Below are 15,626 nucleotides of genomic sequence, written 5' to 3' on the forward strand. Positions count from 1 at the left end.
CAGGGAACTGAGGTACTTTTTCCTTCTGAATGAAATTAGGAGAAAAAATATGCTTCATTGTTAAGGAAATACAGAACTACCGAATCAGGTAAACTGATCAAGGTTGAAACCGGAAACGCCCATCAGCAAGTTTTTAAGCTGAACTTACTGTGTCCATAACAAAAAGGAGAACAAATTTATCTCTATCACAGCATTTAGAATCATCTTCAACACGAAACCCAACCCCTCCTTGTTTTCCTTAGCAAAATAAACAAGCAAATCAACCTATTCTTCAGAGGTACCTTCTGAAGCTGAAGTTACCGTGATTACCCAGCACGGTGTGCCACCAAGAGGACCCCAAAGAAGTTGTAGCAGGACCTGCCAAGGGAAACGGTCGTCTCTGACACTGAATATAGGAGGAAGGAGTTTATTCAGCCGGGAGCAAGGTGGCATAGTTGCCTAACAGCCAAGCTCCCCTAACAAAGGAAGGTTCCATCTTGACATAGGCTTATACTTTAGATGGTACTCGTGGAAGAATCTTAGGTTTATAGCTTAATATATGAAACGGGTCTCGGTTTACAGTCTTAGGAATTACATATGAAAAGGGTTTTGGAGGCCAAGCTCAGTGGCTCACGCCTATAATCTCAGCACTTTGGGAGGCCGAGGCGGGTGGATCACGAGGTCAAGAGATCAAGACCATCCTGGTCAACAAGGTGAACCGCATCTCTACTAAAAATACAAAAATTAGCTGAGCATGGTGGTGCACGCCTGTAGTCCCAGCTACTTGGGAGGCTGAGGCAGGAGAATTGCTTGAACCCAGAAGGCGGAGGTTGCGGTGAGCCGAGATTGCGCCATTGCACTCCAGCCTGGGTAACAACAGGGAAACTCTGTCTCAAAAACTAAGAAAAGGGTTTTGGTTTATAGTCTTAGAAATTACATATGAAAAGGATCTCAGTTTACAGTCTCAGGAATTACCTAAAAAAGGGCTTTGGTTTACAGTCTTAGGAAGGAAAAGAGGAAGTTTCCAGTCTTAGGAAAAGGGGAAGTTGATCTGAGATGCTGGGTCTCCCTCTTCAAAGTCATCCCACCAGGAGGAGCCCCAGGAGGTTCAGGGCACATCATTAGCAATTCCTCCTACTTCCAAGCTGCCTGTTTCTTCTGAGACCAGAAGGTCCTACATGCCCTCCCTGGCCAGGAGGGAGAATGGATGGGAGTGGAGGAAAAGATGAGGTGAATAATTCTGGCAGAGAAAAGGCAACCAGGAGCCCAGCACAGAGCGGGATTCTAATACTCACTCCCTGGCCTGAGGGGCCCCTCGGAAAGGTGAGCTTTAGATGCACATGGGGAGGAGAGTGTGTGTACGGGAGCTGGCAGCTCCACAAAACTCCCCCAAAATGTGTATCTTTTTCCAACATAGCCTGTGTGTGTTGAGAGAGGAGATTTAGGCTCTGTGACTAAACTCTGAGTGGATCAGGCACTGTCAAAAAGGCGACAGGTGGGCCTCGTGGACTGGGCCTCTAAATCTGCCAGGTGCTGATGTCCATAAGCCAAGCCAAGCCAGGCAGTGGGCTGTTCAGAAGCTGCGCCAGCCCGGCCAAGCGGCAGCAGTGCCCACATCTGCGGGTGGAGCTCAGCCCGTGTGGCTGACTCTCAGGCTCACCCTTTGGTTTTCCTTTCAGAGGAGATAAGGATTCTAGTTTCCCAATCAAAGAAAAGGGAAAGGCCGGGCGTGGTGGCTCACGCCCATAATCCCAGCACTTTGGGAGTCCAAGGTGGGTGGATCACGAGGTCAAGAGACCAAGACCATCCTGGTCAACATGGTGAAACCACGTCTCTACTAAAAATACAAAAAATTAGCTGGCCTGTAATCAATGGTGGCGCGTGCCTGTAGTCCCAGCTACTCGGGAGGCTGAGGCAGGAGAATTGCCTGAACCCAGGGGGCGGAGGTTGCGGTGAGCCGAGATCGCACCATTGCACCCCATCCTGGGTAACAAGAGGGAAACTCTGTCTCAAAAAAAAAAAAAGAGAAAAGGGAATAAAAAACTGCAAGTCATGGTGACATTAGATGACAGAATTCTTATTTCCTGAGAAAGTGGACTGAGATTTCATAGTCTTGCCTTAAGATTCATGTGGAAATACGTGTGTGATGTCAGAAATAAAACCCAAACAGACTAGCAGACTAATTTTTATTGTACCAGAGAGAGGCGTCATGCCAGAATCAGTCTTGGCAGGGTGGCTTGTCTTGGACTTATCTGAGATGGTAGATAAGTTTCAGACAGGGTGATGTGTAAATGGGGGATGCCTCAGCCCGTCAGCTGACCAGGAAACACTTTCAATGTATCTGTGTCATTCCAGGGTGTCCAGAGGTTCTACTCTCAGCTACTCAATGGTGAGACAGAGAGTGGAGGCCTGCAGGGTGTGGATCTGACCTCGTCACAGGTAAGCGAGAGGTCATCCCACACCTGATGGGGTCAAGAGAAAGTGTGCATAGGAGGCCCCGTCCAGTTCTGTGGGGGAGGCATAGGGGCCCCGCCCTGGTCTGTGGGGGAGGCATAGGGGCGCCGCCCTGGTCTGTGGGGGGCAGTGATTCTTTTGTGCTGATTCTTTCCTGGAACAGAAAAAGGTGGTGGGAGGTTTGGAAAAATAAGTTGGGGTGTTTTGCGACTTTTCATTGTTTTCTTGGAGTATGGGCTCAGGTTCACCTGAAAATGTTGACAAGTTCATTATTGTCAGTAAAAACACCAATGGATTTTGTAGCAAATGTTCAAGGAACAGTGGGGTTGACTATAGATTTTCTTGTGTCCCAAATATTAGGTGAAATGTGGATTCCATGTGTGATGAAAAAAGCTAAACTCTGTAAAATATTTGAAGGTATTTATTCTGAGCCAAGTGTGAGGAGCATGACCAGAACACAGGTTCTGAGAATGTGCCCCAGGTGATCAGGTTACAGCTTGGTTTTCTATGTTTTACGGAGACCGAAGACGCAGTCAATGCATGGAAGAAGTGCACTGGCTCAGTCCTCAGGGGCAAGAGAACAGGGGCTTCCAGGTCATAGGTGAATTCTAAAATTTTCCGATTAGTAATTGGTTGAAAGATTTATTATCTGCAGTCCATAGAAAGGAGTGTCTGTCATCCCATCACTTTGGGAGGCACAGGCGGGCAGATCACAAGGTTAGGAGTTTGAGACCAGCCTGGCCAACATGGTGAAATCCCGTCTCGACTAAAGATACAAAAAATTATCTGGGCATGGTGGTGGGCACCTGTAATCCCAGCTACTTTGGCGGTGGAGGCAGGAGAATTGCTTGAATCTGGGAGGCAGAGGTTGCAGTGAGCTGAGATAATGCCATTGCCCTACAGCCCGGGAGACAGGGCGAGACTTCATCACAAACAAACAAACAAAAAAATGGAAGAAGAAAAGCTAGGAGCATCTATGTTTAGATAAGCGGTTGTGAAGACCAAGGCTCTTATTATGTAGATGAAGTCCCATGGGTGGCTCCCTTAGAGACAATGAATAGCAAATGTGTCCTGTTCAGACCTTGAGAAAAATGCTAGACTCTGTGCTAATCACATTGGGCTCCTAGAAAAAGAGGAGAATTTTCTACAAAATGCAAAGTTTCCCTTCAAGAGACAGCTTTGCAGAGCCGTTTCAAAATGTGTCAGAGAAATGTTTTTTGGGGTAAAACAATTTGATTTCCCTCAAAGCTATCTGTCATGTGATGCAATGGTAGAGTGAGGTTGGAATGTGGTATCTTGTTTCTACAAAGAGTGTTTTGTCAGGTTTAAGATCTGCTTTCATGTTAATTCTGGCCTGTGGCTCCTGAATTCCAAAGCAAGGAGTGGATAGAGGCCCATCCATCTTGCCTTCCCATGGTGGCCTGAATTAGGTTGTTAGAATTCTAAGGAATCCCCTTGGCTGAGAAGAGGGGACCCTTCAGTCAGTTGGGGGTCTTACAATTTCACTTTTGGTTTACAGTTGTGTGAAAGTGAGTTGGGTAAGGTGGCAGGGAAAGAAGCGGGTGCAGGTCCATCTGCAAAGATGATTTCTGCGCTCCGCCTCCCTTTGAAACATGCGCACCCCCTCACTGCCCTGCATTGCCTGCCAGCTAGAATCACCTGTGGAACGCGCCAGGTTTGAGATAAACACACACCTTAATTTTCATCGTTTCATAGTTGGTCTGGTGAATAAAAGGTAATGGAGACCTTTCATCATGTTCAGAAAGAAATTATAAATACCCAGTGGTTAAAAGAGTATAGTCACAGGAAAGAATCTCTGAAAACCTGCATCAATAACAACTTAAAATGTGAAAAAGACAGTAACTTGTTGATGTTTCAAAGATGAATTGAGTCTTTCTGGTATGTGGGCACTTCAGTAAATGTTTTCGTAGCATCAAGGTCTCACAGCACATTAAATCTCCTCTGGAAAGGTTCACACTCAAGGTCAGGCAGAGCTTGTTTCGGCAGAGCCTATATGTTCTCCTAAAATTCTACTAAAATCCCACAAATACTTGCTGAATGCAAATGAAGTGCAAAAGCCAGGGCAAAATGCTCTCTGGCTCCTGCGCACTGCTGGGCCCGGGGCATTCTCGTAAAACAAGCCTTGGGCTGTCTCCAAAACACTAGGGATGGGGGAGATTTCACCAGAACCCTGTTCTAAGTAGAATTTTCCATGCTGCAGAAAAATTAGCACTTGAATAGAAATTCCTGGGCCGGGCGAGGTGGCTCACGCCTATAATCCCAGCACTTTGGGAGGCCCAGGCTGGTAGATCAGGAGGTCAAGAGATCGAGACCATCCTGGTCAATAAGGTGAAACACCATCTCTACTAAAAATACAAAAATTAGCTGGTCATGGTGGTGCGCTCCTGTAGTCCCAGCTATTCGGGAGGCTGAGGCAAGAGAATTGCTTGAACCCAGGAGGCGGAGGTTGGGGTGAGCTGAGATCGTGCCATTGCACTCCAGCCTGGGCAACAAGAGTGAAACTCCATCTCAAAAAAAAAAAAAAAGAAATTTCCTCAGCAAGGCAATTTACTTCCTTAGAAGGGCGCAGCTCACAGATGAAACAACAGGCAGCCCACACCTGGACAAGGAGGGGAAGGGGCACTTATGCCTGTTGGAGGTTGTCCTCCTGCTGTGCCATTCTCCTATTGGCTAGGGTTAGACCACCCCGTCTAGTCTAATTCCAATTAGCTATTTTAAAGGGAGCAGGGGTAGAGCTGGAGTGGCGGGAAGGACAGTTACGGGCAGGTCAGGGAAGAAGTCAAAGGCGGTGACCGGAGCAGGTGACCGGGATGAGTCAGGATGCAGCAGGGACCGGGGAACAGAGGTGAACTACTGATTAGAACTGGTGGAAACGTTTACTGAAACTACAAGGAAGTTAAACTTTAGAGAATTAAAGAATAACAGAGCTGCACGTACTGCCGTACTGATTCATTGAAGAGAAACCTGAGGTTCACTATATCTAAAAACCCGATGGATACGGGAGCACTTACAGGCCCTCCACTGCAGCATGGACTCTTTCTTCTATGTATTTACGTTTTAAACTTTATGTGACATTTTCCTTCACAGACCACAAGGATGACCATTGTGTGAGCTTCTCGGTATTGTCTGGCTCAGTGTGAATTAATAGCTGATGAGCAAATAAGTCAAGATACTCAGCTCCTAAAAAACTACCACACCTGGTGAAGGCGGTGGGGAAAGTGTTTAGCATCAGCTTCATAACACCCGGGCTGGGGAGCGGTGGCGGACAGAGGAGAGGACTAGAAAGAGAAGGCCAGGCACACCCTTCCTCTCCGCTAAGCCCTTTTCATTAGATTCTCCACACAGAGCTCATGTTGCCCAGTTGAGTAGTTACCGACGATGGCTTCTGGGCCACTGGAAATACAGCATTCAATATCATATCATTAAGTGAACACACTGGGTAAGAAAGACACAGGAAACTGGGGATTCCTTGGAAAAGCAGTTTTACCTATAGTGCTCACACACAGCCCAGTTTCCCGAGAAGGGCCCTGGTCACGTGTCCGGGGTGCAGACCCACAGCCTGGGACTCTGAGGGCAGTTGATACAGGTGGCCGTGTGGACAAATTGTGGCTTCTTGAGAACACTGGGGGATCTTACTACAGGGGGATCTTGCCTTGGGAACCCTGGACACAGTGCGCACAGCCCACCAACCCCAGACCCCTGGAGGTCCATGCTGTAAACACGGAACTCTTACTCTCCTTACGAGTCATAATCCTCCCAGTTCTCAAAACACATCATTTCTCCTTGGCTGAGCCAGTGTGAACCTCCCATTTCTTCCCACACCGTCTGAGCCTTCAGGCCCTGCCAGGTGGCCCCATTGCCGAGAGGCAGGACTGAGTGGTCACGTAGGTGTGTGGTTACCTGCCAGAGGGAGGGTGGCTGGCCATCTGGGACACAGTATCCAGGTACACTTTCTGCCATGCAGGCTGGACCTGAGTGACGGTGTTTAGGCCAAGGGGAGGGCCCCTGGCTGGTTGTTGTCACGTCTTCCCGTGTCTAATGTGCAGAATTCGAAAACTACTTGCTGAAAGCAAGATCGCCATGTACACAGCTGTCCACCAGGGTTCATCCCAGAGCCCAGCCCCACTGCCTGCTTCTTTCCAGCCCATGAGAAACCGGTCAGGACAAAAGGAGTTGCCCGGCTGGGGGGAAGCGAGTCAGGACCTAAATGATGGGTGACGAGCCGGGACTCACACTGCAGTGCCCACATGTGCCTTGATGGCTGCCTGCCTCGGCCTGTGGGGCTGGCAGGGATGACAGTCAGCCTTGGTCGCAAGGCCAGGGCTGGGTGGTGGAATCGGCTTCCCTGCAGCTGTGCTGTCCCGGGTGGCAGTGCCTGGTGCCTAAGCTCCCATTCACAGTTTCTTTATAGACCACAGGAGTGAAGGTTCTGGAGGGCGTCATGGGGAAGCAGCTCAACCATAAGAACAGGCAGGCCAGAGGGCAGGTGGGGCTTAGCTTACCTTGTTGAGTTCTACCTATGACAATTCCTTTATAAAAGTATAGTTTTCCTTCAAAATTGTATTCTTCTTAAATTAGGTGTTCTTATTAAAAATGCAGAAATAGTATATAGGTGCATGAAATAAAAGAGTAAACGGGCCCCTTTCCTCCCACCAATTCTATTGTCCAGAGAAGAGTTTGATCTCTCTCTCCATACACACACACTCACACACACACACACACACACACACACACAACACATTTTGCATATATGCCTGCCATACATACATGTATCTATATTTATATTCACATAATTCATATTCACATAGAGACATGTATATCCGGACATACATATATATACAAAATGTGTATATGCATTTTTATTCAACAGTAAGCAATGATTTTCAGTGCTTGTCTTTACAAGGTGTTCTCCCTTCATGGTATCGGGCAACTTTCCAGTCTGTCTTTCTAGAGCTTTCCAGCAAAACCTTTGCACAGACAGTGGAGAGTTTCCAGCAGGCGCAGCTGAGAGCCCCGCACTGCACACCAGGCCTTGTCACCCGCTGGGAGGGAAACAGCGCGGCACGGTGGCTGCTCAAGGGACCACTGAAAAGAGGAGGCCATCGCACCGTAGCTGGAAGCAAACGGGGAGGATGCCTGGGTCTGGCCCGCGGACACCCGCTAACATCTTAGCAGCCACGTGCTGCGAGAGCCGCTGGAAGGAAGGGGCTGCGAACAGGTCGCATCCACCCAGCACGGCGTTATCCCGCCTGCGGACAGAGTTCACATCGTATGGATGGGTGTGGTCGTGGGAGCAGAGGCACAAATTACCTTTGGAGATCGTGGACATAATGTACCATCCCGGTATCTGTGTCTGTACGGACAAAAATCATCCATAGAGAAAATGCTGGAAAATCCAGCATGCTCAGCACTTTGTGCCCCTCGTCCAGGCCCAGGAGACCAGGAGGTCCTCGGCCTCCGCTGTCCAATCACAGACCAGATTCCCTGGCTGTCCAATCACAGCCGTGCTTGCCCTCAGGGGTCCAATCACAGCCGTGCTTGCCCACAGGGGTCCAATCACAGCCGTGCTTGCCCTCAGGGGTCCAATCACAGCCGTGCTTGCCCTCAGGGGTCCAATCACAGCCCGGCTTCCTCGGTGCCCTCTGCACTCAGCTGGATCTTTTCCACCCAAGGTGCCACCTGCTTCGGGCTGCGGGGCTCCCGGGGCTGCAGACCCGGTGATGCCTGGGTCCAGCCGAGCTGCTCTCCCCGCAGGCGGGCGCTGCTCTGCCACCCGTGTGGAGATGGGGTGTGGATAGCGTGTGCACCATCCCACACTCCGCGTCATCCCACCTGCTCTGACTTGGAATCACACGTCTCTGCGTGGGAATTTGTTTGTGTTCTCTATTTTGTTTAGTTGTTCTCTGTGTGTTTCCTCCACTAGACCTAGGTTTCTATGAGAATGGGGACTCCCGGCCATTTTTATCCACGTGGTACCCCAGTTTCTTAGCAAGGATGCCTGGCTCAGGGTAGCTCAACAAATAATGTGGACGTGGGTGCTGTATCCCAAGCTGCAAGGGCTCATGGGAAAGGAAGAGGACCTATGTGCTTGGAAAACAAGCATGCGCGTGTGCATGTGTGTGTATGCATGTGTGCATGTGTGTATGCATGTGTGCATGTGTGTGTATGCACGTGTGCATGTGTGTGTATGCATGTGTGTGTGCACGCAGCATGCACACGAGTGTGTTCTGAACCAAGGCCTCTATGATCCCCCTGACTGTGACTTTGGGACAGGCCAGATTCTCTGCTCCCAGGCTCACCTAGCGTTGCTGCCCTGACAGGGAGAGCGGGAGGCGGTGATCAGTCACAGAGCTGCCGCTCTCCTTCACTCTGGTGCAAAATGAGGGTGTCTTAGCCCAATCAGATGCTGTTGGTCAGGGGGCCCTGCAGACCCTCGATGGTCTTGGCTGGGTAGTCAGGCCACTCCAATGCTCCAGGTGGAAACGTGGGCTGAGAGAAAGACCCAGAATCCCAGGACATCACCCACAGCTTCAACCACGCTGTGGAGGCTGGGAGAATTCACAATGGTGTGAGGATGGGAGTCTCTCCAGCCAGGCTCGCCACGCAGTGGGTCTCTGCCCTCTCTGATAAGTAATGGAAATAGCTAAGGGTCTGGGCTGAGGGCCTGACACAGCCACCTTGCCCGAAAGCTTTTTCTCTGATTCGGTCTCTGGGTTCGCCTTGGCCGAGGAAGAAACTGGAGTCCAGAATGCCCCAGCAGCTCAGGAGGAGGCCTGTCTAGCCAGGGGAGGGTGGAGTTGTCAGCCCGTACCGAGGTTTTAGATGCTTTGGAACACTGGCCAAGAGACACTGTCTCAAGCCGTGGTTGTGCTACTACAGATTGTTCTTCCTTTAAACACACACACACACACACACACACACACACACTGCATGAGTTCATTTACTTCCCAAATGTGGAATTCCCTAAAGTAGCCAATCATCTGTTCTATTCCCTTTAGATACATAGATACATTCTTCATCTTCATGCTGGTAAAGAAACATGCTACATTCAAATCGATGTGGTGTTGCTTTTATTAACAGATTTCAGATGTAAATGTCAAGAAAATTGATATTAATTTCTTACATGAGTACGTTCCTCGAAAAAGCAAACCATTGATTAGACTTCCCTCCATAGATTAATGTTTAGCTTCTTGGCAGGAGGTTTGCTGATTTAAACCGTGATTCTCCAGCAGGAAGAACCCGTGGAGCCTGCGTGAACTCAGCGGTGGCAGAACAGTGCCATCTAGTGGCTGCCAGAGTCACGGTGGTCCAGAGCAGGCGCGCTGAGCTGTACCACCCAGGGTAGCTGTCATTTTAACTTGCAATGAATGACCCCCAGATTCCAGCACAACTACAGAATCACGTCTTTCCTCAAGCTGATGGAGCCCAGCTGCTAATTCTAAGGCGTGGAATGGTTATAGACCTTTCGAGTCCGTTTCACGCACATGTCTCCAGCCTTTGGGAGGTCAGCCCTGGCCCAGGTCACGGCTCCAGTACACACAAGGCTCAGGACGCCCAAACCAGCTGTGACAGCAGAGCCAGCTCTGGGTTTCTAGAGATTGCATTCTCTTCCCTCAGGCAGCCCCATTCTGTGGGAACGTGTGGGCTGTGGAAAGGCAGCCTCAGGGGTCGGGTAAGATAAGATCGTCCCTTTGCTTATGATGAGACTGCTGGGCGACCACGTCTAAGACCTGCCCTGGTCACAGGAACACTGGCGGGGCCTGGGGATCATCTCCTCTGAGGAGCACTTGATTCTGCTGCAGAGAAAAGGCAGAGAGTGAAATATACTGTTCTCTCTCTTTTTTTTGAAAATCCCTTTTAACATAGATAAGGGGAAACAGCCGGGAGGAAAAGAAAGAAAAAGGAGACTAACTGAAGCCATGGTTTCAGAAAGTCAATCCCAGAAGGAGCAGGGCTGCTGGAGGGACAGGGAGGGAGTGGCTGGGAAGGGTGGAAACAGACTGGGTTTATTTGTGCACAAAGGGAAGCTCCTCAGGAGACACAGGCTGTGGAGGGGGATGCAGAGCAGCTTCTAGAAACAGTCCCCAGAGCCAGAGCGTGAGTCCTAGAGGAAGGGGCTGGTGAGTGTAAGGAACCAAGGGAGAAAGACCAGCAGACAGTGCAATGAAACATCACGAACTTCTTCTAGTATCAAAATAGAGGTCGTTTGTGGGAACTACAGACAGGCCGGAATTGAAGTAAATGAAAGTGTTGCCAAAACGTAAAAGTGAGGTCAAAGTCGATTCATTGATGAAAGTCCAGGTAATCCTTATTTATTTATTTATTTTTGAGACGGAGTTTCGCTCTTGTTACCCAGGCTGGAGTGCAATGGTGCGATCTCGGCTCACGGCAACCTCCCCCTCCTGGGTTCAGGCAATTCTCCTGCCTCAGCCTCCTGAGTAGCTGGGATTACAGGCATGTGCCACCATGCCCAGCTAATTTTTTGTATTTTTAGTAGAGACGGGGTTTCACCATGTTGACCAGGATGGTCTCGATCTCTTGACTTCGTGATCCACCCGCCTCGGCCTCCCAAAGTGCTGGGATTATAGGCGTGAGCCACCGCGCCCAGCCAATCCTAACTTCTTTACATATTATTCCAACTTGTATTTTCTCTGAAAGTCAAAATATCATCTTAGTCAATTAACAATTATTGGCGATAACATTTATTGGTGAAGTTGAACTACGCATCTTGAAGGTGACATTTATACTGTATATCAGGTGCTGCTCTACAGGCTTTCAAAATTATCCGAGTCTTGAACTTCTGCAAGCCTGATTTTTAAAGAGAAAAAAGGTTCGATGAGTCAGTGACACACCTGAGATCACCTAGCTTAGAAATTACAGGATTAGGACGTGAACCCTTGGAGCCCATCTGTTTCCATGCTCAGAATCCCTTTGCTAGACTGTGCTACTCTTATGTAACCATGATTATCCATGTTTGGTCAATATAAGAAGCTATTTTTTTTTAATAAAACTTTACTTTTAACCAGAATATGTTAAGTGACAGGACAAGAGCTTTACCCATTTATCCTTGACCATCATCTTCCAATGGTGTGACAAGCTTCCCTGAGCAGTGTTGCCAGCACATGAGATTCACCTGCAAGATTTGCCTTTAGATCTAAACTAGGCAGGAAGGGCTGACTTCACAGAACTTTGGAAACAATCTGCAAACATCAAGTTTTTCTTCCAATTGAATAAAAAAGGGATTTTTCTTGCTTGTGGGCTATGTTCGGGGTAAGCTGTTTAAAGCTCTGGACTTGCCCTGTCTAATACGATAGTCTTTAGCCACATGTGGCTATTTAAAACTTAATTGTAATGAACTAAAAGGAGGTGAAGTTATGAGCTCAGTTTATCAGTTGCACTTGCCACATTTCGGAGACTCAATGGTCCCATGTGGTGAGTGGCTGCCATACTGGACAATACTGCCCCAGACCAAAATACTCAACCACTTCACTTTCCTGAAGCTCAGTCTCCTGTATTATAAGGGGCTAAGACTGCTAATGTCCTTATCATAGCACAGTGGCTGGTGACATGAGACAATGCGTGAATCCTTCGCAGGTGGTAAAGTACTGTACTTACAGACGTGTGTTGTCTTTGCTAATTGCCGGACGCTGGTCTTTGCAATACTAAGACTTTGGCCCCAGGATCTTGGAAGCTGAACTATGCGTCTTGAAGTTAACATGCATGCTTTGTTCCTTAAGACTGAAGTCCACATTCTGCACCGGTGACCATTTCTGACAGTTTCTCTTACTGTGGAACGTTCCATTCCATACACATATAAAAAGCGAAATGTGTGACTTTACCATCTGGACCACGTCTATTAGAATTTAATAGGAAAAAGTACAGTGACCTAGAAGCTGGTAAGAGTCATGATCTTTCGCCCCGTAGAAAATGGATTTTGTGGATCCCAGGGAAGGTGAATGAGTAGTGTCCTCCCGTGTGCTTCACGGGGTCAGTGATAACCAAGGTCAGTAGCTGGTGACTGGCTTAATGACTACCACACCCTGGCTCAGATGAAAGAGAGAATGGGACTGACCGGTGCTGACTGCCTTTCCTATACGTAACTGGTTCCTTGTAGGGAGCTAGAATTTCTGTGTCCACTGATCATTGGCGTTTCCATCCAGCACAATGGAGAGAAGTCTGAGGAACGTCCTCGTGGTTTCCTTCGGGTTCCTGTTTCTCTTCACAGCCTATGGAGGTCTGCAGAGCCTGCAGGTACGTGCTTCCGTCATCCTGGCACCTGAACTTCTGAACACTTTTAGCCTCCAAGAATCCCCGTGCTCACAGACGATAATGAATTGGAATGTCAAAAAATCTGATTGCTCTAGTGTTTCTTTTTCACTCCGCACCAAATCCTCTAAAACACCCGGTGGTTCTCAGATGAGTCCTACAGTGTGCAGTTCCCACTCACGTCAGAATAGGCTTCCACAGCAGCGAGGCATGCCTTGCTCTTGGACAAGGACAGCGGGGGTCTTGGGATCGTGGTTTGTTGGGACAGTCTTTGCCTTTGCGTGGTCAAAAGGAGACACAGGAAAAGTCATTGTGAATTCCGTGGTTCCATGCCCTTGGCTTTGCGTTTAGCGATCAGGCTTACAGGGGCTAAAATGGCAGCCATCGGTGACTCTCCAAGTCAAGTAGAAGGGAACTCGCTCTCGTTTCTTGTCGCGATGCTTCATTATTTTGGGTCCTTGCTTTGCCCAGAGGTCTGTGTTGTTGTCACAGAATGTTCTTGTGTGTGACACGCCTGTTGTATTGTTGGGTTGAACTGAGCCCATGTTGAATGTAGCAGGTACGTGCTTTCTAGAAGGAGGGCGTCACAAGGACAGGGACTGGTCAGTAGCACTTTCTCTTTAGAAAGCTCGCCTGCTGCAGAAGGAGACCCTGCTGTCCTATGGGCACCACAGCCCCTGGGCTCAGATTCCTAGGAAGCAGTTCTGGTGGATGTGCTGTGGCTCAGCTGCTGTCTGGAAATGGCCTCTGGACTTGGAAGCCGGAGGAAGAGGGCAGGAGGTTCCTGGGTGTGCCCAGGTGTTCCTCCTCTCAGGCTGTGACAGCAGGACCCAAGGCTGCTGGCAAATGTGGCAGAAAACCCTTTGCCTCTGTAGCCCCAGCTCGGGGGTGCCTGTTGGGGAATGACTCGCGGTGCTCTCTGGACGAGCTCCACGGCTGCCAGCAGCTGCATGGGGAAGAGACACGCCCCATGCCCTGTCGGCACTTCCCACTCCTCCGGGGCTGTGGGCAGTGGGAGCTGCTGTGGTGTAATGTGAGCCCTTTTACCTCAAAACACTGGAGATGCAGCAGAGCCAAACCTCCCTCTCTGCAGGGTCCCCAGGCCGGGGAACAGTCCCCCAACTCCTTTTAGCCCTGGGTCACAGCCCCACCCAGCATATTGTCCGCAGCTGACCCTGAGCATGTGGATGTGCTTTAATCCTCTAACGGGACAGCTATCTCTGCTCCTCAGGACCAGTGTGAGCAACACAGACTGCAGCTAGAAGTGACTGGGGAATGGCTGCGTCCCACCACGCGGAGGTGCCGTCCTCTCTCCATCAACCCAAAGGCTTCCACGTGGTTCACTTGGCTCTCAGGCCCCAACGAGGCACATGCATCCCCAGGCCCCTCCTCAGAGCTCAGCAGCCCCAATGAGAAGGCAGGGCCTCATTCCAGGGAGTTCCCAAGAGTCCCCACCTTGGTCTCGACTAGGTCCCTTCACCCAAGGGCCGAGGACACTCACTTGTGGCACCTCCCCTGTAGCCGCCACCTCTTCTCAGCCTTCCTGGCTGCAGGCCTGCAAGTTCTCATTCAGCTCTCAACTTGAGGTCACCGCCTTCTCCCCACCCTGCCCAGGAGCTGAGGTCTGGGAGGGGTGCCCAACACTCGCGGTGTTGGGGACACCCTCTTGGCAGCTTATGCCTGACTGTGTCTTCACCAGTGGTGGTGGCCGGCGGGTTCCAGGACACAAGGGCCCCGTCCCTGGTCCATCCTGGAACCTCAGGCAGTGACAGGCACGTGGAGGTGGGTGACGGCTATTTGGCAAAGAAAGAAGTCACTCATGTGCACTCACCTGCTTCACATCCTTGGGGCCTTCCCGCGGGCTGAGGACCCCTTCCAGTCCCCAGGAGGGTGCAAACTCCTCCAGAGCAGCTCTGGCGGCGTCTCCAGCCCCGTCTGCCACCCCGTCTTGTTCTCAGTCAACACGGGCGGACGTCCACAGAGGCATGAGCGCCTCTCACAGCCCCCCAGCCCAACACAAGCCTTGCAGGGGCACCCACACTTCCCTCCCTGATGTTTGGACGCCCTGACTGCTGTATTCCAAATTCACATGCACTGTCCTCCCTCCAGCTGCAGAGGCGGCTTGCAGGGCAGCAGGCCTGTGGCTGGCGGTTCCTGGAACTGTGGCGGCGTCCAGCCCACGGGACGCTGAGGACCTGATGGGGCCTTATCCTGCTGTGCCCATCCCGTGCTCTGACAGGGCTGGCTTTGTTCCCACAGAGCAGTCTGTACAGCGAGGAGGGCCTGGGTGTGACGGCGCTCAGCACCCTCTATGGAGGCATGCTCCTGTCCTCCATGTTCCTGCCACCGCTCCTCATCCAGAGGCTGGGCTGCAAGGGGACCATCCTCCTCTCCATGTGTGGCTACGTGGCCTTCTCCATGGGCAACTTCTTCGCTAGCTGGTATGCAGCTCCCCAACCCCGGCCCCACCCAGGCTTCTCCCCACACTAGAAAGGCTCCCTTGGCACACAGCTTGCATTTGTGCCTAATTACTGTCCACTGCATGCATTTTAAAGAGAACTCTGCTGCCCCATCCCCTGCCTCACTTTGGTGACAGAGGGTGCTGGGCTTCCTTTCTCTTTTCCCACCAAGGCTCCTCTGTGCCCCCCACCTGTTCTGTCTCCTCCTCCTGATCCCCATGCTGATCGCTCCCTGGGATCCATCCTGATCCTCAGCTTTCCTGGCTGGACGAAGGTTCTAGTAACACAGGGGACTCTAACTCCAATGCAGAGTCTCGTGGGCACCTAGGCAGATGCCACTCATGGACCAAAAGCTGCCCCTCGCCCACCATGAGGAGATGGGTACGGCCAGGGCAGTGGCAAGGTTGGGAGCCCACCCCGCTCCCTGGTGAGATGAACCACAGAGGC

General features: G+C 50.5%; 1 protein-coding gene across 6 annotated transcripts in view; it reads left to right on the forward strand.

Moving 5' to 3' along the window:
• The first annotated feature begins 985 nt into the window (after window positions 1-985).
• Window positions 986-15,626, forward strand: part of LOC144576541 (protein unc-93 homolog A) — a 32,832-nt gene continuing 18,191 nt past the window's right edge. Inside the window, exons 1-3 of one of the 6 annotated variants that reach the window (XM_078370853.1) lie at window positions 986-1,302; window positions 2,335-2,418; window positions 14,980-15,161. In XM_078370853.1, coding sequence (XP_078226979.1) covers window positions 1,183-1,302; window positions 2,335-2,418; window positions 14,980-15,161 — 386 coding nt within the window. In that variant the 5' untranslated portion in view covers window positions 986-1,182. Of the gene's footprint in view, window positions 1,303-2,334; window positions 2,419-12,568; window positions 12,706-14,979; window positions 15,162-15,626 lie in introns of those variants that run through there. The other 5 variants (XM_078370851.1, XM_078370852.1, XM_078370850.1 and 2 more) reach the window with 5 other exon arrangements.

This window comes from Callithrix jacchus, chromosome 4 (assembly GCF_049354715.1).
Source record: "Callithrix jacchus isolate 240 chromosome 4, calJac240_pri, whole genome shotgun sequence".
NCBI lineage: Eukaryota > Metazoa > Chordata > Mammalia > Primates > Cebidae > Callithrix > Callithrix jacchus.